This window comes from Ptiloglossa arizonensis, chromosome 3, assembly GCF_051014685.1.
Source record: "Ptiloglossa arizonensis isolate GNS036 chromosome 3, iyPtiAriz1_principal, whole genome shotgun sequence".
In the NCBI taxonomy this organism is placed as follows: domain Eukaryota; kingdom Metazoa; phylum Arthropoda; class Insecta; order Hymenoptera; family Colletidae; genus Ptiloglossa; species Ptiloglossa arizonensis.
In genome coordinates, this window is record NC_135050.1 from 15,104,944 (window position 1) to 15,124,485 (window position 19,542).

At 27.0% G+C, this 19,542-nt stretch overlaps 5 protein-coding genes across 7 annotated transcripts; 2 read left to right on the forward strand and 3 right to left on the reverse strand.

The window, feature by feature from the left end:
* Nucleotides 1-343: 343 nt before the first annotated feature.
* Nucleotides 344-3,796, reverse strand: Mcm7 (minichromosome maintenance 7). The gene is made up of 10 exons (XM_076306614.1): nucleotides 3,566-3,796; nucleotides 3,257-3,465; nucleotides 2,980-3,137; nucleotides 2,720-2,900; nucleotides 2,516-2,653; nucleotides 2,003-2,188; nucleotides 1,704-1,917; nucleotides 1,132-1,609; nucleotides 914-1,065; nucleotides 344-823 (listed from the first exon to the last, which is right to left on the reverse strand). The coding sequence occupies exons 1-10, from the start codon at nucleotides 3,603-3,605 to the stop codon at nucleotides 411-413; spliced, it is 2,169 nt and encodes a 722-aa protein (XP_076162729.1). The 5' UTR covers nucleotides 3,606-3,796; the 3' UTR covers nucleotides 344-410.
* Nucleotides 3,797-4,303: 507 nt separating this feature from the next.
* On the forward strand, nucleotides 4,304-6,271 carry Bys (Bystin). The gene is made up of 3 exons (XM_076306563.1): nucleotides 4,304-4,500; nucleotides 4,753-5,678; nucleotides 5,754-6,271. Exons 1-3 carry the CDS (start codon nucleotides 4,357-4,359, stop codon nucleotides 5,971-5,973), a joined length of 1,290 nt encoding a protein of 429 aa, XP_076162678.1. The 5' UTR covers nucleotides 4,304-4,356; the 3' UTR covers nucleotides 5,974-6,271.
* Nucleotides 6,272-7,008: 737 nt separating this feature from the next.
* On the reverse strand, nucleotides 7,009-10,153 carry LOC143144822 (ribonuclease H2 subunit B). Of its 2 annotated transcripts, XM_076307622.1 has the most exons (6): nucleotides 10,022-10,083; nucleotides 8,575-8,987; nucleotides 8,148-8,386; nucleotides 7,776-8,061; nucleotides 7,403-7,623; nucleotides 7,010-7,331 (listed from the first exon to the last, which is right to left on the reverse strand). In XM_076307622.1, exons 2-6 carry the CDS (start codon nucleotides 8,660-8,662, stop codon nucleotides 7,239-7,241), a joined length of 927 nt encoding a protein of 308 aa, XP_076163737.1. In that variant the 5' UTR covers nucleotides 8,663-8,987; nucleotides 10,022-10,083; the 3' UTR covers nucleotides 7,010-7,238. The 2 variants fall into 2 exon arrangements, with proteins under 2 accessions (XP_076163738.1, XP_076163737.1); XM_076307623.1 differs by lacking the exon at nucleotides 8,575-8,987 and having other exon boundaries at nucleotides 7,009-7,331; nucleotides 10,047-10,153.
* On the forward strand, nucleotides 10,045-13,721 carry LOC143144821 (annexin B9). The gene is made up of 7 exons (XM_076307620.1): nucleotides 10,045-10,189; nucleotides 10,342-10,393; nucleotides 11,144-11,525; nucleotides 11,680-11,832; nucleotides 12,010-12,183; nucleotides 12,766-12,947; nucleotides 13,286-13,721. Exons 2-7 carry the CDS (start codon nucleotides 10,364-10,366, stop codon nucleotides 13,337-13,339), a joined length of 975 nt encoding a protein of 324 aa, XP_076163735.1. The 5' UTR covers nucleotides 10,045-10,189; nucleotides 10,342-10,363; the 3' UTR covers nucleotides 13,340-13,721.
* Nucleotides 13,722-14,243: 522 nt separating this feature from the next.
* On the reverse strand, nucleotides 14,244-19,474 carry LOC143144216 (uncharacterized). Of its 2 annotated transcripts, none has more exons than XM_076306373.1 (10): nucleotides 18,322-19,474; nucleotides 17,591-18,008; nucleotides 17,214-17,444; nucleotides 15,985-16,400; nucleotides 15,635-15,888; nucleotides 15,334-15,551; nucleotides 15,101-15,248; nucleotides 14,734-14,962; nucleotides 14,433-14,632; nucleotides 14,244-14,337 (listed from the first exon to the last, which is right to left on the reverse strand). In XM_076306373.1, the coding sequence occupies exons 1-10, from the start codon at nucleotides 18,345-18,347 to the stop codon at nucleotides 14,297-14,299; spliced, it is 2,181 nt and encodes a 726-aa protein (XP_076162488.1). In that variant the 5' UTR covers nucleotides 18,348-19,474; the 3' UTR covers nucleotides 14,244-14,296. The 2 variants fall into 2 exon arrangements, with proteins under 2 accessions (XP_076162488.1, XP_076162489.1); XM_076306374.1 differs by having other exon boundaries at nucleotides 15,334-15,488; nucleotides 18,322-19,473.
* Nucleotides 19,475-19,542: the final 68 nt, after the last annotated feature.

The following is a 19,542-nucleotide window of genomic DNA, read 5'->3' on the forward strand; positions in this document are numbered from 1 at the left end:
TCTCCCACTACAGTCCCTCCGATTCGTTCGCTATCCTATACCCTCTCCCACCTAACTTCGAATCCACACCGATCTGCTGTCCACCTAACTTGCTCGCTTACCAACCCGTACAACCCTCCTCCCAGTGGTACCTTAATGTCTTTCGAAGACGTTATGTGCCGCCACTTGTCGTTGCCTTTCCTACCTTTATTTCATATTCTTTCATATAAAAAACAATATTACTAATATATACTTTGTAAACGATGTTAAATTTTAAATGGCATTTTGTAAAAATATAAAGTAAAATTTCCACTGATAACAAATTTATTTATAAAAATTACTAGGAATATTTAATATATTTGAACGTACTAAAGTATAAAAAATAATGTCGTATATATTGTCATAGTAAATAGACATCGTCAATTAGATAATTAAATAAATGTAATTTGTGTTCTTGTTTGATTCACTTGCCACACATTCAATGCCTCATATTCCTCGATGCAGTCATTGACTTGATCGGGTTTAAAACCTTTACTCGTACATCGGTCAAGAATGTCTGACACTTTAACAGTTTTCTTCTCCGCCGCTAACTCCCTAATAAGTTGGAAGATTCGATTCATGGGGTTCTGGTTTACAGTTGTCACTGTTTCGGAATAGTTAATAGAATGTTTAGACATTTCGATCAATCTATTGGCCTCAATGATATCCAGCTTTTCAACGACATTTGCTAATCTTAAACGCGCCAATGCAGTCGCCAAACGTAACAATGCTAGTAAATTACGCGCTGATGTAAAAGATTTATCCTGACTGTTACGAGCTGCCCTTCTCATTTCCACGTAAGATTCTGGAAGTAATGATTATGTAAAAACATTACAAATAACGTTATTACTCGAACAACCAACTCAATTTTTGAAAAATTCGGTAACATCCTTACCGACTATATAATCTGTTAAATCTTCTGGAATAACGGGCTGTTTCGTTTTACACAAAATAATATATTTTCTAATTAAATTCATATCCAACGCTTGCAATTCCGTAGGAGGTTGTATACAATGTTGATGAACATAAGTTATGTGTTGAGCCAATCTGGGAAAGTATATTTCTTCAATTATACTATATAGAAATATTGATATATAACAAACAAATACTAACTTCAAATCATTACTACGATCTGCTCGATCCTGAATTAACCATAATAAATCAAACCGTGATAATAAAGCGGCGGGTAATTGGATATTTTGTTCAACTGTTCTCTTGGGATTATATCTACCATAAGCAGGATTTGCAGCAGCTAATATTGAAACTCTTGCATTTAAACGAGTTGTAATTCCTGCTTTAGCGATCGATATTGATTGTTGTTCCATCACTTCGTGAATTGCCGTTCGATCATCATCTGCCATTTTATCAAATTCGTCAATACAACAAACACCTTCATCGGCCAATACCAAAGCTCCTCCTTCGAGCATCATTTGACCGGTTAGAGGATCTTTCATGACTGCGGCAGTTAAACCAACTCCAGAAGATCCTCTACCAGTTGTGTATTGAGATCGAGGGGCTAATCTTGTTATAAATGAAAGTAACTGTGATTTAGCTACTCCTGGATCACCCATTAAACAAATATTGATGTTACCTATAAATAACAAAAATATTTTTAATGTAACAAAATTAACAAAAATTATTTACACGTGTATATTACTGTACTTATAAATATATAAAAAGTAAACCTCTAATTTTAATATCTTCTCTGTGATTATCTGTTCCACCAACTAGAAGTAGTAACAAAGCTTTTTTAACATCATCAAGCCCATAAATTTCTGGTGCTACAGAACTAGCCAATTTACTATAAAAATCATCTTCAATTAATACAGACAATTCTTCATCTGTTAACACAGCATTAGGATCGTCGATGGTTTGCGAATTAGTCAGGCAAACAATTTTCTAAATTGTACAAAGTAAATATGTTTAATTATAATGAATACTGATAGATATAAACAAAAATACTATTAAAATTATCGATTCGTACATGTGCATCTATATATGTTTCATTTAGAAGAGCTGCACCAAGACGAGTACTAAAACCAGATTTTACAATAGGTAAAAAAATGCCAGTAACAAATATATGATCTCCAGGTAAACACTTTCTTGTTGTTTCACCTCTGCAATATACTGTTAAAGTCCTTGGAATATGACCCACAGGGACTTGGTCACTCTGAAACAATTTCCACAATTACTATCAACCTTTCACAGATATACCAAATCTACTAAAAAGCAATCAATTTATCGTTATTGAATATCTTGAAATTCTCAAGGGTTTAAAACCTCAAAAATCTCAAAACTGAAGACTGCATAAACCAAATTAATTTTATAAAAATTCGACTTAGTTTTTGTAACACTAAATCAATTCAAAAAATAGACTGATCCTAGATAACCCAATGTGCCTAGATAAGGTGCCAAATTAAATAGTATTTAAATAATATACATATCAAATAAAGAAAATATTTATTATTAAATATTAATTATCAATTATAAAACTCACATGCTCTTGAATTTTTACTTCTTGAAATTTGACAAATTTTGATCCTCTTGTTTGCATGTCTAATATACCGCCAGATTTATTTATACGACAATCATCACTTGGACAGGTTCGTAGTGGCATGTATTTCAGAGATTGTATCTAAAAATCTTAATTTTAGTAAACTTTTATTTTATATTGTTTATTAATATACTATTATTTCCTTACTGGTTGAAATGTTTCAGCACCACATTGATCACATGTATACGTAGCAACAACAAGCAAAGGCATTACATCGCTACATTTTGTTACTATACCTCGTACTGTAACCAATTTTCCTATTTTGTCTGCTTTTATTTCTCTCACAGAATATTCCTTTGATGTATCAAAATCTTTGAAATATACTTCACTAAAATACACATGTAACTGTTATAATATGTATAAGTATATGTACATAAAAATAAAATAAAAATAAATATTTAAAATACAAGCGTCTCATAAGTTCTGGAGCATATTTATTTCTTGGATCATGTTGAACATGTCTATTACGACTTTCCATCAGTAATCTATGTTCAATATATACATCCAAAGCATCTTTTGGTGGTACAGGTCTCTCTTTAAAGTCAGGTAACATTTCTTGAATAAGCTGTATACAAGTAAAAATATTTGTATTTATTGCGAGAAATAAAAATGTATTTTAAACTATTTTATGCATACAATTGCATACTTATATGTAAAATTGTATTATAATAAATGTATACTCACTTCCAAAAGTAAATTAACATATCTTCTAGTGTTATTTGAAACAGATATTGCTAATTCGTCATCAAATTCATGAACATCATCTAACTCTATTGTAAGATCTATTTGTTCACGATGGGCTATATCAGTTAGTTGCTTTCTGTATTTGAATGTTTTTTCACCAGTTTTACTATCGATTACCATAAACTCCGTCAAAAACGTTTTAAATTGTTCTAATATAATAAATAAAAATTAAATAATACATTCAAAAAATGTTAATCTTAATATAAATTTCGATGGTTAGATAATGTTGTAATGTATAATAATACTCACCTCTAGCTTTTGTATAATCTTTCGATATCTTTTGTGCCATTTTTGTAAATTTACTTTTAGAAGTACTATCTACCTGAATTTCGAATCTTTATCTTCTGAATAAATCGAACTACTATAATTCAATGTTAAACGCAATTATTACACACACATTCCAATGTATTCTTCCCGCCGAAACTAAACCGGATGTTTACCACCTTCAGATCAACTGTTCAACTAACTTTTACAGCATTTAAGCACTTCCTCATTTTCTTTTATAACTATCTAAACGCCAGTAATAACACGCTCTGTAATACGTGCACAATACAAATATCTTTCGCAAAATTAATATATCGTTTCTTATTTTATCAGCTAAATATTCAAAATAAACAGCAACATAAAAACATTTTAAATTAAAACAAAAATTTTACTTTTAACACAACTTAGATGACCAAAATCACCCTTTTCTTTTATTAAGAAGAATGCTTAATTTTTAAGATACTTATACATATACATTATGCATATAAAAGGATTTATATTTGAAAATTATGATTTTTAATAGAATGTTAACTTTTATTTCAATATTTAATAACATAAAATATTTAAAACAAATTTATACATAAATATATATTTTATTAATACATATCTGTTAAATAAGGCCGTTTCCTCAAATTTTTTTTTAAATTCATGTAGAATTTAATCAATCACGTGGTTAAATAGGTTAGGTACAATTTAGAAAAGTTGTACGACTGATTCGAAGAATCGAGTCTGTCATATGGTTCTATTAATTTTACAAACAATATAACGAAAAGAAAATGGGAAAAGCAAAGAAACTGAAAGTTTCTAAGCATGAAATAAAACAATCAAAAGTGTCCTTATTAGATCAAATAGAAGAAGAAAGAGCAGTGAAATCAAAAAATAGGAACAAGACCAGAATTCGCAATGACGAAGATGAAGAGGTTACGTTTATATTTTACAATTTTGTAAAAATAAATATATATTTCATCAGTACATTACATATTATTTATAGAATTTTGTAATAATGTTATTCGTATAAGTTCAGTTACCAATTTAATTTTTTAAATGTTTTGATTTACTATGAAAGTATTACTATAAATTAGTTTATTCATAATATTTTAAATAATTCGTAAAAATTGTTAAAATCTTACACTATTTGAATTGTAAATATATCTTTATTTTAAACTGTGTAGTTCGTGAATTCTGCCCTTTCAAAGAAGATTTTGTCACAAGCCAGACAACAGCAACTGGAAATTGAAGAAGAAAATGGAACGATCCAATCATCGAAATCTACAAAAAAACCAATAGTAAAACTGTCCACTGAATTTAGTGATACAGAAGAACATTCAAGCGAAGATGAACTTGGGGATTCATATCATTATGAAAATATTGAAATAAATGAAGAAGATGAACGAGCTATACAAATGTTTATGTCTAAGGATGCTGCACCTACAAAAACACTAGCTGACATAATATTAGAAAAGTTGACAGAAAAAAAAATAGAAATTGAAACTCAATTTTCAGATGCAGGTTCTATGCAAATACAAGAATTGGATCCAAGGGTTAAATCAATGTACGAAGGTGTTAGAGATGTTTTAACAAAATATCGTAGTGGAAAATTACCAAAAGCATTTAAAATTGTCCCTAATTTAAGAAATTGGGAACAAGTATTATATATTACAGATCCACCAAAATGGTCAGCTGCAGCTATGTATCAAGCTACTAGGATATTTGCTTCCAATCTTAAAGAGAAAATGGCACAAAGATTTTATAACTTGGTACTTTTGCCCCGTATTAGAGATGATTTGGCAGAATATAAAAGACTAAACTTTCATTTATATCAAGCATTACGAAAAGCATTATATAAACCTGCTGGATTTATGAAGGGAATTTTACTTCCATTATTAGAATCTGGAACTTGTACATTAAGAGAAGCTGTTATCATTGGATCTGTAATTGCTAAAAATTCTATACCAATTTTACATTCTTCAGCAGCAATATTGAAAATTGCAGAAATGGATTACACAGGCGCAAATAGTATTTTTCTTAGAATATTTTTAGATAAAAAATATGCACTTCCATATAGAGTTGTAGATGGCGTTGTATTTCATTTTCTTAGGTAAGATTATGTTTAATTTAAATTATATAAGTTTTTAAGTTACTATCACAATTTAAAGGTAACATTTACTTCTAGGTTTGAAAGAGATCCTAGAGAATTGCCAGTTTTATGGCATCAAGCATTATTAACTTTTACACAACGTTACAAAAGTGATATTAGTTCTGAACAAAAAGAGGCTCTACTAGGACTTTTAAAGAAGCAATCTCATCATTCAATTACATCTGAAATACGAAGAGAATTACAGCATGCAAAGTGCAGAGACTTAGAAGTCACAGAACCTAAAATAGAACAATAAACCAATGGTTTATTGAAAGTCTAAGTCTTTACATTATGACAATTGTAAATTAAATCAGTTAAAAAATTTGGCCACAAAATGATATGTCCAAGAATGTGTAAAATCCACATTTATAACAAATAATGGAACTTATTATTTAAATATTATATGTACATTGCAATGTAAAGATTAAAGAGAAATCCTAAAAATAGAGAAAATATTTCATATAATAAAGTTAAGTTGGACATACATTTTTTACTACATATTAATAAACAAATAGTTTCACATTGGTAATAAAATTTGAACTTAATGAAATATTTCTTTTTCCCTTTAAACCCTATGAGTTTCCTTTATTAGATTCTACTTTCATTGATGCAAAATAAATCTGTTATTATTTGTTCTGTATATAATCATCAATCTTCTGTTATATACAAAGATTTAAAAAAATACAAAGCTTAATCGTAATTAGATTAGATTAACATTGTTTTAAACACATTTGTAAAATTTATATAAATTAAAATCTATGAAAAGGATACAGATATTTAAGAACCTTTACATGCTTAATGTTATGTGAGTTTACAAAATAGATATAAAAAGTATTGATATGGCCAAATCAGTTGTCTATTGTTATATTGTAAATGAATGTACCAATAAATTGATTCATAAATTTACAACATAGAAGTATATATTAATATAATATTTTATTATATTGTATAATATCATATTATTAAACTTTACTGACCTTTTATAACACGCTTAAAAATTTAAATAAAAATTTTGATTCCCTTCACTAAAAATATATAAGATTTACCAAATTTTTTGCATGTTTAAGGCACTTTCAAAGGCACGTTAAAAACTCTGCTAAAAATAATAAAAATAACAATTATCGTATTTTAATCTAATAAATTTTAAACAAAATATAAAAAGTATATTTTAAATATTGGGTACATATTCTTAGATTAACATATGTTTATAAATATTTGTGTACCTTCTTGCATTATATTTTATATATATACAGAATTTAAATACAATAATTATTTAAAATAAACGCTTTTTGCATTTAAGTGTAGAGACATTGTAATATAAAAATACCTACCAATAAAGTATAAAAAAAATTATTTTTCTATTGTTTAAACAACTATTTGACAAGTGATTTTACATAGTATTTTGCATCTAGTTCTAAGTGACAATGGTGAAAATCATACTATTATAAATCATATATATACATTACAATACTCAATATTTTTGAAGTTTGTAGTGCTTTAACTTTCTATACCGTTCAAATTTTATTTCTTTTTGAAGAAAGTGGTAATATTTTTGGATCCAGCTGCTGCCTTTTGCCTGGCTAACTCCTTTTTACCAATTGTAGTTTTTTGAGGCTATGTAATACAAATATCATAAAAATACAAACAATATACATATATACATTTGCATATATACAAAATGTTACCTTTTCTGATTTGGTTAAATCAGGAACTTTTGGTTTTAATATTGATTCATTTTCAGTTACATCTTTCTTAGACCTCTTATCACTGGTCGCATCTTTAGGACTACTCAATTTTCGTTTCTTACTTTCCGATTCATCTGGTATATTTAAATGTTGTGCTAACTTTTTAGATAAATCTTCTGAAAGGTATTCTGATACTATACCATGTGCATACTTTAAATATTCTGCGTAGAAAAATAGATATATATTATTTTCAATTTCTGTGCATTAAAACACTTTTTTAGTGTATAATTATTTGCAACATGAATAAGCAAATTTTGTATTTATTAATGTTTCTAGACAGTTTAAAATATATGAGAAAAATTGTATTTCTTACCCATTTCCGAAGCATTCTCAAGCTTAGTACTTTTTACATAAGTAGCACTAATAGCACCCTGTGACACATGAATACCTTTCTGTTTTAATACATCGGCTACTCTTTCTACTTTCTTTTGTAACCAAATTAATGTCTTTTCTTCATTGAATTTGTAAGCTTGCAATGATTCGTCTCCCTTACGGTCAGCTATTAATGTCAATTTTAAACTTTGACATTGAGCAAGACGAGATGTCTCTGGAAAATCTTCATCCCAAAGACACTGATCTAATGGTTGTGCTTGTTGTGACTATAAATTCAATATTTAAGATTATTAAACACTATAAAATAAATTAACACGTACGATAATAAAATAAAAATCTAATACTATGTTACCTTCCTTAAATAAGGTAATACTAAAAATATTGGATCAATAGGAGTCGACAAATGCATTTTTCCATCAGACTTTACATTATCGTCTATGAACCATGATCTTTTATTCTCATCAAAAGTTAAAACTTCTTGTACTGTTAAGTTTCCGGGACTAAATACAAACATAGCAGGTTGATTTGAAGCTGGATGCCTTAATTTAATTACATCAGGTATTCCTCCATGTGTATTATCTAAGCCATCACCTGAAATATATATTTAAATCATTTTAAATATATGTCTTAAAAACATAATCTAATAGACAAAGCAAAAAAATGAAGAAATATATGTAAATATTAAAGCAACCATAGAAAACACCGGCAATATTTAACCACTACACGAACACATAAGATAGAAATTTAAAATAAGAAATTATTTTTATGTATTTATTCACCTTTCATAAGAAAAACCCACGTATTTGTGCCTGGATACGAATTAGTTGTTTTGACGCATTTTTTTGGTGATGCTTTGGTACGCGGCATATTTACGCGCGTTTTACACGATCGATATCACGTTAGGTTATTTACACCTCTCGCACAATTTTCACCATGTATTAATACATATACATAAAACAAATTTAGCGATCAGCCATTTTTGGTAAAAGGACCAACTCTTAATTTTTTATTACTCGTTAATTGTAGTATACTACACTGCGTATCTATTTCGGTAAAAGAACACGTTAAACGCGACATGCCGCCAGCGTTGTAGAGGATAACATTTGAAATCTCGATGTGTGGTCGAACGTCAGTGAATGGTCGATGATCGGAGAACCGGGCCGAGAAGAGGCGTTGCCGCGCTACAAGCCATCTTTTGAAAAAGAAAAGTGCATCAAAATCGTACTCTAGCGTGAAAGATTTAAACTACAACGCATATAATTCCTATCGATAAAAACATATTGAATTTGTATAAATACTTCTTTCTGATAAGCATTACACTATGCATAATATTATACATAATGAAAATCTTTGTGTGCGTAATCATAATATATTTCAATTCAAAACTACATTTTAAAATACATTATTTTAAACAATACTTTATAATACTCATCTATTTTTGTATGAATAAGTTTTTGCAAGTTATTGAATATTTATTTTAATTTTTAAAAAAATTAAAAATATTAAAATGTTATAAATTAAGTATTATAAAGTATTAGAGCAATGATGTATTTTTATACGTTATCAGTGATATCGATGTTTTGAAAATTGTATAGTTTATAGATATTAAACAGGAATAACAAAAAAATAATTTTAATATTTAATATTTAACTTCCTACAAAATTAATAGTCAATAACAAATAAAAGTATTTTTATTAATGAAACATTAGTTTTACGTGCTACATATGTATAATTTTGTACCAAACAAGATATTATTACAGTCGCACTTGTTTTTACTTCTATAAAAACAAAAAGGAGAACTAAGCAAAACTGCAATAATTTATGTCTATTTTTCTGCATTCTTTAGAATGTATCTGTAAACTTTTGATAAAAAAAATAGATTACAGAAATTTTGAAAGAAAGAAATACCCTTTTAAAGATTACTTAAAAGATTACTAGATTAACTGAAATATTTATGTGATTTTATTCTTGTACTATTCTAGACTCGTATAAAAAAAATATAAAATACCAAATTTTAATTTAAAAATATACGTATGATAAAATATAACTAATCAGCAAACTAATGGACCTCATTCTGATACAAGGAAATAAACGATAAAATACCTAAGTATTCTTCGAATTTTAAATTTGTGAAGATGAATAATTATGTACATATATTTACATAGTATGCATACATGAACTCTCATTGGTAACATCTTGGTCTTTTTTCTCTTATAGATTACTCACTCTTTCGTCAGTAAGCAGTAGGTACCTTGAAAGAGCCACGGATGACGTGATGCGAAAGTGGGTGTGCCTACATTGACTAACCGGCTATCGTACGTGTAGGATCTTCCTGCTTCCACTTAACGAAAACCTAACGAAAATCTGATTGTTAAATTTCTTTGAATATCCATCGTAAGTATATTACTTATGTGAATGATTCAAATTACCAAAAAAAAAAAAAAATGAAATAACGTCAATTTTATAGCATTACATGATGAATTCGAACATTTACCGTTAGCTGTTGAACGATCGATTAATTAACTTGAATTTTTATCAATTTCCAGGTTGTCTCTTGGACAAACAAAGATGTCACAACAACAATATTATCCGTTTAAAGTAAGTACATTCATATCATTATTTGCAATTTTATTAGAACATATTTTGCATGATTACAATCAGATTGATCTATTTTTGGCTTGATTATCGATTAGCCGTCGTATTTTTAACGCTACATCATTCGAACAAATCAGTCTATGTCGTTTCATTGATTCACGTATTGTAAATATATTATTTTTATTTAGATTTAGTTTCTTGGAACTATACAAAGTTTTAAAACTGTGAATGAAAGACTGGAATGCGTTTATAATTGAAACATTAGTAATGCAATGACACGAGTTAAATACATCATGTGTAGATATGGAGTATGAAGCACCAGTTTTCATTTTAGAAGAAAATGTTATAAATTTTATAATTTACTTGTTTCTTAACAAAATATTTCACTATAATAATATAAATAGTTTGTAATATTAATTGTGTTTTAAGTAATTGTTCATAGTCATTTAAAGCAACTTGAATGATCTTAAATAAAATAATGTTTTTTGCAGTAATTCCTCAAATATTTTTATTTGCCTATTTGTTAACTAAAATTTGTTTGCAACTTCATATAACGTCATAACTTTTGTTATAATAAAGCCATGAGTTTGAACAATTAAGTTGTTTTGATTGTTGTATTATTGAGTTATTATTTTTTTCTTCCTATCTACTAAAATAAATAATAAAATAATTACATACTCGTTAACTAAAATGTGTAACTAAATATTTATTTTAGTATATTGAGAATATTATATAAAATACATTGTATTTTAGTGTACTCCAACAGTGTATCCTGCAGAACCATTTGATGCAAATGCAGATGCTTCATTATTACGTAAAGCAATGAAAGGTTTTGGCACAGATGAGAAAACCATTATTGATGTGCTTACAAAAAGAGGCATTGTTCAGCGACTGGAAATTGCTGAAGCATATAAAACATTATATGGAAAAGATCTGGTTAGCGATCTGAAGAGTGAACTTACAGGGAAATTAGAAGATGTTGTAGTTGCTCTTATGACACCATTACCTCATTACTATGCTAAAGAATTGCATGATGCAGTCAGTGGATTGGGGACAGATGAAGAAGCAATTGTAGAAATTTTGTGCACCTTAAGTAATTATGGAATACGTACAATTGCAGCATTTTATGAAAACTGTGAGTCCTTTGATTATTTTTTCTAAAAATATACCATTATTAGGTTAGAATATATTATCCATTATCTAAAGTGATGAATTTAGTAGTACTTTACTTCATTGAATATGTTACAACTGTTAACAAATACTAGTACAGAATATTTTGTGTTTAATAGTGTATGGAAGAACTCTTGAGAGTGACTTGAAAGGAGATGCTTCAGGACATTTTAAGAGATTGTTGGTTTCACTTGTTCAAGCAAATAGGGATGAGAATCAAACTATAGATCATGCTCAATCTGCAGCAGATGCACAAGCACTTTATGAAGCTGGTATGTGTATACATACAACAATGCAGATTTATAAGTAATATTTAGTACAGATCCTTTTAATAGTGAGAAGTGAAATGTGTAGATGATAAGAAAACTGTGATAACTAAAATAGAATGAATCTTATGTATAAGTTAAATATATCTATATAATTTTGAAAAACAATTTATTTCATTGTAGGTGAAAATCAATGGGGCACAGATGAATCGCAGTTCAATGCTATTTTAATAACACGTAGTTATCAACAGTTAAGACAGACTTTCATTGAATATGAAAAAATATCTGGACATGACATTGAAGTTGCTATTAAGAAAGAATTCTCTGGAAATCTCGAAAAAGGTCTTCTTGGAATAGGTAATTATTCTTTTTCCAGGAATATACAATATTAAGGATAAATTTTAATTATTTTATATATACCTAGTAATTTTATACATTCTGCAACTTAATCATTAATACCTCAATTATTTTCCAGAAAAATAACAGTGAGAAAAAATTTGTTGATCAATAATTTCACTGTATAAAAGAAACTATTTTACAATAATATTGTTTATTTTGAACATGCAGTTGTTTAGTAGATATAAATTTCTCTTTACTTTTTTGAATGTATTGCAACAATATAATTTCTTCTCTATTACTTGAAGTTTATAACTTGTGCAATCTATAACATTATCATGTATAGGTTGTGTATATGAAAAAATCATATCTTTTAATAAAATAAAAGGGACTTTCATATTTTTTAAGCATGTCTATACACAGAATAAAGTAGTGTTACCATATAGTAGCTCCTTTTATACAGTATAACTTTTCAAAGAAAATTTTGTTTCCCTAACAGCAGTAGCTTCAAAAATAATTTAAAAGTTAATAGTTACTATTAGTAATATTACAGAACTATTTTATAATTATTATATCAGTAAAATTATTTTTTTTATTTAACAGTAAAGTGCGTGAAATCAAAAGTTGGTTTCTTTGCTGAACGGTTATATTCTAGTATGCATGGCATAGGCACAAAAGACCGAACGTTGATTCGTATTATTGTTTCTCGAAGTGAAATTGATCTAGGTGATATTAAAAAAGCTTTTGAAGAACGATATGGAAAATCATTGGAAAGCTGGATTGCTGTATGTATTTTTACTATTTTCAATGAAATGTTTTTAATATTTAATGTACACATTATCTTGTAAAATACTATTATGTAATACCTTAGTGTTCACAGCACATTTCTGACATGCATATTTTATCTATTCTGATCCATCATAACATACTCTTAAGTTATGTTTCATTATTAGATTGCTTCAAAATGTATCTATTCATTTTTTAATTTGTAAGACTTGACCATATAACATATTTTTCAAATATAATTAACACAAATTAAATAATACAGTCCAAAAGTGTCAGATTATGAAACATTACAATTTTTTTTACATACACTAAATTATAAAAATTTTTTAAATTTCAGGGTGATACCTCTGGAGATTACAAGAAAGCCCTTCTTTCGCTTGTTTCTACATAATTGGAATGAAATATTATAATAAAAAATTGCAAAGTTTTAACAACTTTCATGGTACAATTGTGTAAAAAGTATTTCACCTAAATTACGGAGTACATGCTTGCTTCAAGTGCTTACATTAAATGCGTTGGTTAAATATATGGGTATAAAGGATTGTGCATTTTAGCATATTTTTTACTCAAATGAATCTCTATAGTACTGCAACTATGGTATAATTTGCTTTTTGTAATGAACTAAAATTTATTTTTGATGAAATATTTTACTAAATCATATTGTTATGTACTAGTTTTTTTTTATTACAAATCTATGTATTTTACAACGAAAATCTTATATTTATACAAATTGTTATGAAATCTATATGAAAATAAAAATGTTATAAACGTTATTTTGTTGCACGTTTAGTATTAATCTCATAAGTAACAGTTCGTTACTGTTTCGGGTTGATATGTCTCGCTCGGATATAAGTATATAATTTGATAAATTTTGCCCAATTCTTGCCGTAATTGTTTTATAATATCATAAGAGCACATATATATTATAATTATGTTCTACTTATAAATTACATTTTAGTTAATTATAGAGAACATAATATTAATACGTACAAAAAGAGATTTTTTTTAGTTATTTTAAAATTACTATTCTTTTGTATTTTCCTTAAAATGCCCCCATATATTTTTGCGACTACAAAATAGAATATGTTAAAAAATAATAAAATACATACTAAAAATACAATTATTGAATATGTTTTTATAACATTGATTTCCATATATTTTGTATATTAGACCAGTCATTCAAAATGGATAACTTTAAATCTATTCAATTAAATGAACACATTTTCATATACAAACTTACATAGTAACTTACATAGGAAATAAATATATTTCAAGGGTAAAAAAAGATAGAAATAGATAATTTATTAAAATATATTTTTCAATTTACATTTGGGTTTATTATTCTATATTATTTTTTTTTTTTATTTCTTAAACTTCTTCGCACAATCCCTTAAACAAGAAAAATAGATAACGATAATTAAAATTAAATATAGTTGCAATTATATATATATATTCAAATAGAAATAATAACTTATGTCATGTACCTGTGTTACTTTTTTTTATTGCTGTGGATTTTCTACTTTTGGGAAAAGTTTTGCTGTTTATTGGGTAAAACATAGCTGGCATTCTTTCAAAACATTTAAGCATTGGATTTGGTACTATCTTATCCAGTGGAATCCATGGAGGATTATGTAAACTATGGAATTGCTCACCATAAACTGTATGCAAATCAAAAATGTTTTTCCTGCAAATAACACATAAATATTCAAAGATAAAATTAATACCTATTCTGAGTGTAAAGAATTTAGTTAAATATTTGATAATAATTTATTTCAATCTATTTACCCGGGACTTTCTACTTCTTTATAAATAACTGCAAATGATCCATTTCTTACTGTGTGTCTCATAATATAACGTCCTGGAGACAAATTTATAAGAGACTGAACAACATTATGTAAAATTGTCAAAGAATCTTCAACTTTTACATTATAAAGCCGTTTGATTTCATTGCTTATAGACATCGCTGTACGATGTTCCACTTGCAATATTTCTGATGTTTCTGCAGATATCCGAACTAAAGTAAACAATTATTTATATAATGTGCAATACTGAACTTTCTATATTCGTATACATATAACTTTTTTAAAAGGATTAAAAATATTTGTAATTAATACTTCACACAATTCAATTTTGTAGGCAATAAATTATTTACCTCGTGCTAGAAACGTGAGAGGTCTAAATATGAGAGATATCCATTGTTTTAATGATTCTTCTAATGTTACAGCTTCAGCACCAAAATCTACTTGATGCTCTAATTTTGGTGCTAGCAGTAACAATTTCTGTACATTATTTTGTAAAATCTATTGACCAAACAAAACATGTTATTATTTCTAATACTGTAAAAATCTTTTATATAATTTTATAATGTATATAACATATACAAACCTCAAATCCATCTGTTTTTGTTCTTACTAACATTTTGTATTCTTTAATAACATTTTTCATTAATTCGTTTTGTTCTAATGATTGTGGTCCTATGGCAAACAGTTTATATGATACATTGTCTTCCATGGCCATTGCAGAACTTTTATTTGCTGCAACTAATTCATAAACTTGATTATTTTCTGCATTTTTATTTTCATCTTTTCCCAGTGTTTCATGCCCTTAATTAATTGTTCTTTAATTATAGAAAATTCAATTCAACAGTTTGAAGTATATATCAATAATAGATATTAGAAAGGTTTACCTTTAGCAGTTGTAGAATTTGAAATATTTGAGTTTAGAATGGTATCTGAAGATCCATCACAATTCAATTTTACATCTTTTAAAGTATTTTCTTCATCTAAAGTGCCTTCAGAATTCTCATTCTCAGTTTGTGCTAATACATTTACATGTGACTCGGTATGTATATGAGGTAAAGTATTTTCATATTCATCTTCCAGTTTTAAGAGTTCTTCACAATTAACATCACCAAATATATTATCACTATATGCTTCGGTACTATTGTTAGATATTTAAGCATATCAATTATATAGTATTATTAAATGAATAAGCAAAGTTTATAAAGAAATTATAATAAGCAGCTTTCTACTTTACCTTTCTGAAATTAGATGTTTAACACGAACAAGATAATATTTAAGAATATACTTGTATATCCAATTATTCTTATTTGGTATAGTGTTTGCATTTGGTGGTGCTGCTTTATCTATATAGATAACATTTTTATCATTGTGCCTTTTTATAACTAGAGGTAAAATCCAGGAATTCGAATAACTTGGTCCAATGTTATTTACTAAACAATTAAGACCACTGGATGAAATTACTAAATCCACATTATTATTTTCAGCCAATTTTTGACAATTTGGATCTTCACTTACTGGTAACTTAAAACAAACTGGCGATTCATTGCAAATATAGTTTTTAGGAGGAAATCTTTTTAATAACTGTTCAGAATTTGCACGTAGCATATATGGTCTGGTAAAAGTTGGTAGTACTATTTTTGACAACTGACCCTTAATAATAAGACATTCTTATTAAAATCAGAATGTACATAGATTTAATAAAAACAGAAATCTAAATAACTCACAGTTTTGAATATGCAAAAACATGTTCTAAACATAATTTTATTATTTTAAAGCAAATATAATGTACAATTTTTTCTCAAGATCATTTGTTATAAACGACATTAAGTAATATATCAATAATAACTCCCATTAGATTTTCTACTAATTTTGTTGGATAACTGTTTAGAATTTTACATCTACCAAATGATATATTAATAATATAATGTAATTTACTCATTCTTTAGACATTGCAATTTAATTTTTTATATAAGAAATTTTTTCTTTTATGAAAAAATTAAAAGTTGAAGTTTATCATAAATAGCAGGCTATGACCTTGAGAAAAGATAATTTCTATGCAAAATATTTTTAGAGTATTTTATATCTTCAAAACTAAGAGACTTATTTAAATGTCTTCTATTATGTATATTAACAAAAATCTGAGATATTCAATTATATATTTTTTGCCAATTGTATTCAATTACACACAAAGTGCATCACCTAAGGGTAAAACCTAAAATATCTTTGTTGCTTTTAATGATATAAGAAAATATCTAAGGGAAAAAATGCATGACAAAGAATACTTTTTTTTTTTTAATTTTCTCTGTTACAATACTTGACCCTTTGAAACAAATATTTGTCTGCTTAAACATTTTCTTTTATCATTAAAGTTAATGGAAATATTTTAAGTTTATACCTTAAGCAATTCACCTATATACTTCTTTCATCTATGTGTGTTTATTTAAATGCTTATAGAATACTTACCATTTGTAAACAGTCAGAAATAAATTTTACTTCAATGTTTTTACTTGCTACAAATGGTACATTTGCAACTTCAGCATAATATCTAGGAAGGTTATGAATGTTTTGTAACTTTGATTTCCAACATAAATTTATGTAATCTTCACATATAATAGAAAATGATCTTTCATGCCATTTGCTCTTAGCAAATTCTAAAAATTCATCTTGTTCTTGAGATATTATTTTTTGTAAATCCTATAAGATATGGTACAATGATACAAAACAATACAAATAATATAATTAATGTTAATGCCTACAGAAGAATATGTTTCTTATTTATAGATATTAAAGAGTGTACTATCAAATATAAATTATTCTTAATAGCAGTATATTTCATTTACCATATAATTCTGTAATTCCTCTCTTTCTGTTGGAGTTATTTTTGGTTTATCAGATTCTGAAAATCTGAGCAAGACTCTTAAACACTTTGCTTGTTGTTCTTTGTTTAATTTAGACTTCTTAGGAAATTTAAATATAGGCTTTACAATACCAGGCACATAACGTTTAATTTTATTTGCTTGTTTCACTTGAATTTTTTTTTCCATTTTAATGGTTTCAATACTATCATCTAAACATTGTTCATCAGCCTCAGATTCTATATCATTCATTAAATCAGTTTTAATGTCTTTATATTCAACATCAATATTTTTAAATGGATCAATAAAATTTCCTGTCATAATTTTGTGCATAACACTTTCCTTTTCAAATCTTTCTTGATCCATGAAACTATTATTTATTATATCTTCCAATGAAGGGTTCCTAATAAAAAAACATATTTATATTTCATATATACCAATGTAAATCCATTTATTATTATATTTAATTCATTATATAGTAATTCAACAACATGAATCTGGCATACTTGTACGTGATTCTATGTGCATGGAATTTGATATGACAATTATAGAAGCTTAATATGTAGAATTATTAAAAATATTTATAAATAAATTATATTGCAAATTTTCTACGTTTAAATTGTCCATACGAAATGTTAAAACAATAATTTCTGTTTTAATATGATAGACACAAGGCATCAATTAAATTGTTTTAAAGTTACTTAATATGCACTTACCAATCGATATTTAAGAATCTATCCATGATTCATAAAATAGAAAATACTTTCAAAGAACTATAATGTATTTGAACTATCTTTTTGAATTACATTCTTTCTATATATGTAATAGTTAACAATACCACAGGGTATACATTATTCTGTCATAATGCGTCACTCTCCAGCCAAATGTGTATTCCCGCTACTATTTAGGTTATGAAAGAGCTATATCTACTTAAGTTAAAACAGTGTGGATTTATATGTAAGTCAATGATTTTTTATTCTTTAGTCTGAATGTAATCAGATTCTCATAAATAAATGATGACAGTTGGTAAATGACGAATATTGACGAGTAACAATCACAAACGATATATGCAATTCACGTAGGTATGCAATACTTTTTCGCTATTTTGCGAGATTACAGGTAACACTGAGTTAATTGACTATGAATTTAGAATATTTCTTACTATATAAAAAGAAATATAATGTTGTAGCATAGACAATTTTTCTAACGCGTGTGAAAGTCTGAATATTATAATGAAACGTAAAAATATAAATGTAACTTTGATGTATTTCAATAAATTCATTTCGAATGACACGAATAATTTTCTTTCTTTCTCTGCTTTGCTTCAATTTTTTTGATGTGTACCTAAATTACGAGTCAATAAAGAAAATATAAAAGTTGCAATTGTTATTTGATCTTTTCTTCTTTAGGATATGTTTGTAGTTTTATGTTCCTAAAATTTTCACATTCTATTTATGAAGCTATGCTATTTTCTAAAATTGATACGTTTGTCGGTAGCACAAATGATATTTATAGCCGAATATTCTTTATTTTCTACATTTATCGATTTCGATTGTTCAATTGAATTTAGTTTCTAGGAGCACCGTTCTCAAACGAAGATGTCAGTCTAAAACCACTGATACTTCAAGTGTCGGTATTTCAGATTATTTTGTAACACTTCTGCAAGATGAAGTATCTATTCTGTATTTCGTTTATGACAATGCAACGATAATATGTTAGTTTATCCTTTCTTTTTCCCATGTTTAATCTATCCTATCAATTTCAGAAAAAACTAAAACTCACTCATCGAACCGATTATCAGATTTGTTGAGATTATCTCGATTAAATGTTTTAAAACATTTGTAAGAATCGAATTCTGTATCCTACCAGTATTAGGTTCCGATACCGTTATCGCAATTAAATTAAAATCACTAGTAATATGTGTATCTAGTGACTTC

Bases quoted from the DNA above. Each gene is read 5' to 3' on its own strand.
- Mcm7 (XM_076306614.1), bottom strand. From the start codon at position 3,605: ATGGCACAAAAGATATCGAAAGATTATACAAAAGCTAGAG. The intron at 3,466-3,565 runs GTGAGTATTATT...TTATTATATTAG, and splicing joins AGATTATACAAAAGCTAGAG to AACAATTTAAAACGTTTTTG. The intron at 1,066-1,131 runs GTTAGTATTTGT...ATACTTTCCCAG, and splicing joins GATCGTAGTAATGATTTGAA to ATTGGCTCAACACATAACTT.
- LOC143144216 (XM_076306373.1), bottom strand. From the start codon at position 18,347: ATGGATAGATTCTTAAATATCGATTG. The intron at 18,009-18,321 runs GTAAGTGCATAT...TTTTTTTATTAG, and splicing joins AGATTCTTAAATATCGATTG to GAACCCTTCATTGGAAGATA. The intron at 15,552-15,634 runs GTAAACCTTTCT...CAATTAATTAAG, and splicing joins AAATTCTACAACTGCTAAAG to GGCATGAAACACTGGGAAAA.
- LOC143144822 (XM_076307622.1), bottom strand. From the start codon at position 8,662: ATGCCGCGTACCAAAGCATCACCAAAAAAATGCGTCAAAACAACTAAT. The intron at 8,062-8,147 runs GTAACATAGTAT...TTGAATTTATAG, and splicing joins TATTACCTTATTTAAGGAAG to TCACAACAAGCACAACCATT. The intron at 7,332-7,402 runs GTAACATTTTGT...TGTATTACATAG, and splicing joins ATTTAACCAAATCAGAAAAG to CCTCAAAAAACTACAATTGG.
- Bys (XM_076306563.1), top strand. From the start codon at position 4,357: ATGGGAAAAGCAAAGAAACTGAAAGTTTCTAAGCATGAAATAAAACAA. The intron at 4,501-4,752 runs GTTACGTTTATA...TAAACTGTGTAG, and splicing joins GCAATGACGAAGATGAAGAG to TTCGTGAATTCTGCCCTTTC. The intron at 5,679-5,753 runs GTAAGATTATGT...ATTTACTTCTAG, and splicing joins GTTGTATTTCATTTTCTTAG to GTTTGAAAGAGATCCTAGAG.
- LOC143144821 (XM_076307620.1), top strand. From the start codon at position 10,364: ATGTCACAACAACAATATTATCCGTTTAAA. The intron at 10,394-11,143 runs GTAAGTACATTC...ATTGTATTTTAG, and splicing joins AACAATATTATCCGTTTAAA to TGTACTCCAACAGTGTATCC. The intron at 12,948-13,285 runs GTATGTATTTTT...TTTAAATTTCAG, and splicing joins CATTGGAAAGCTGGATTGCT to GGTGATACCTCTGGAGATTA.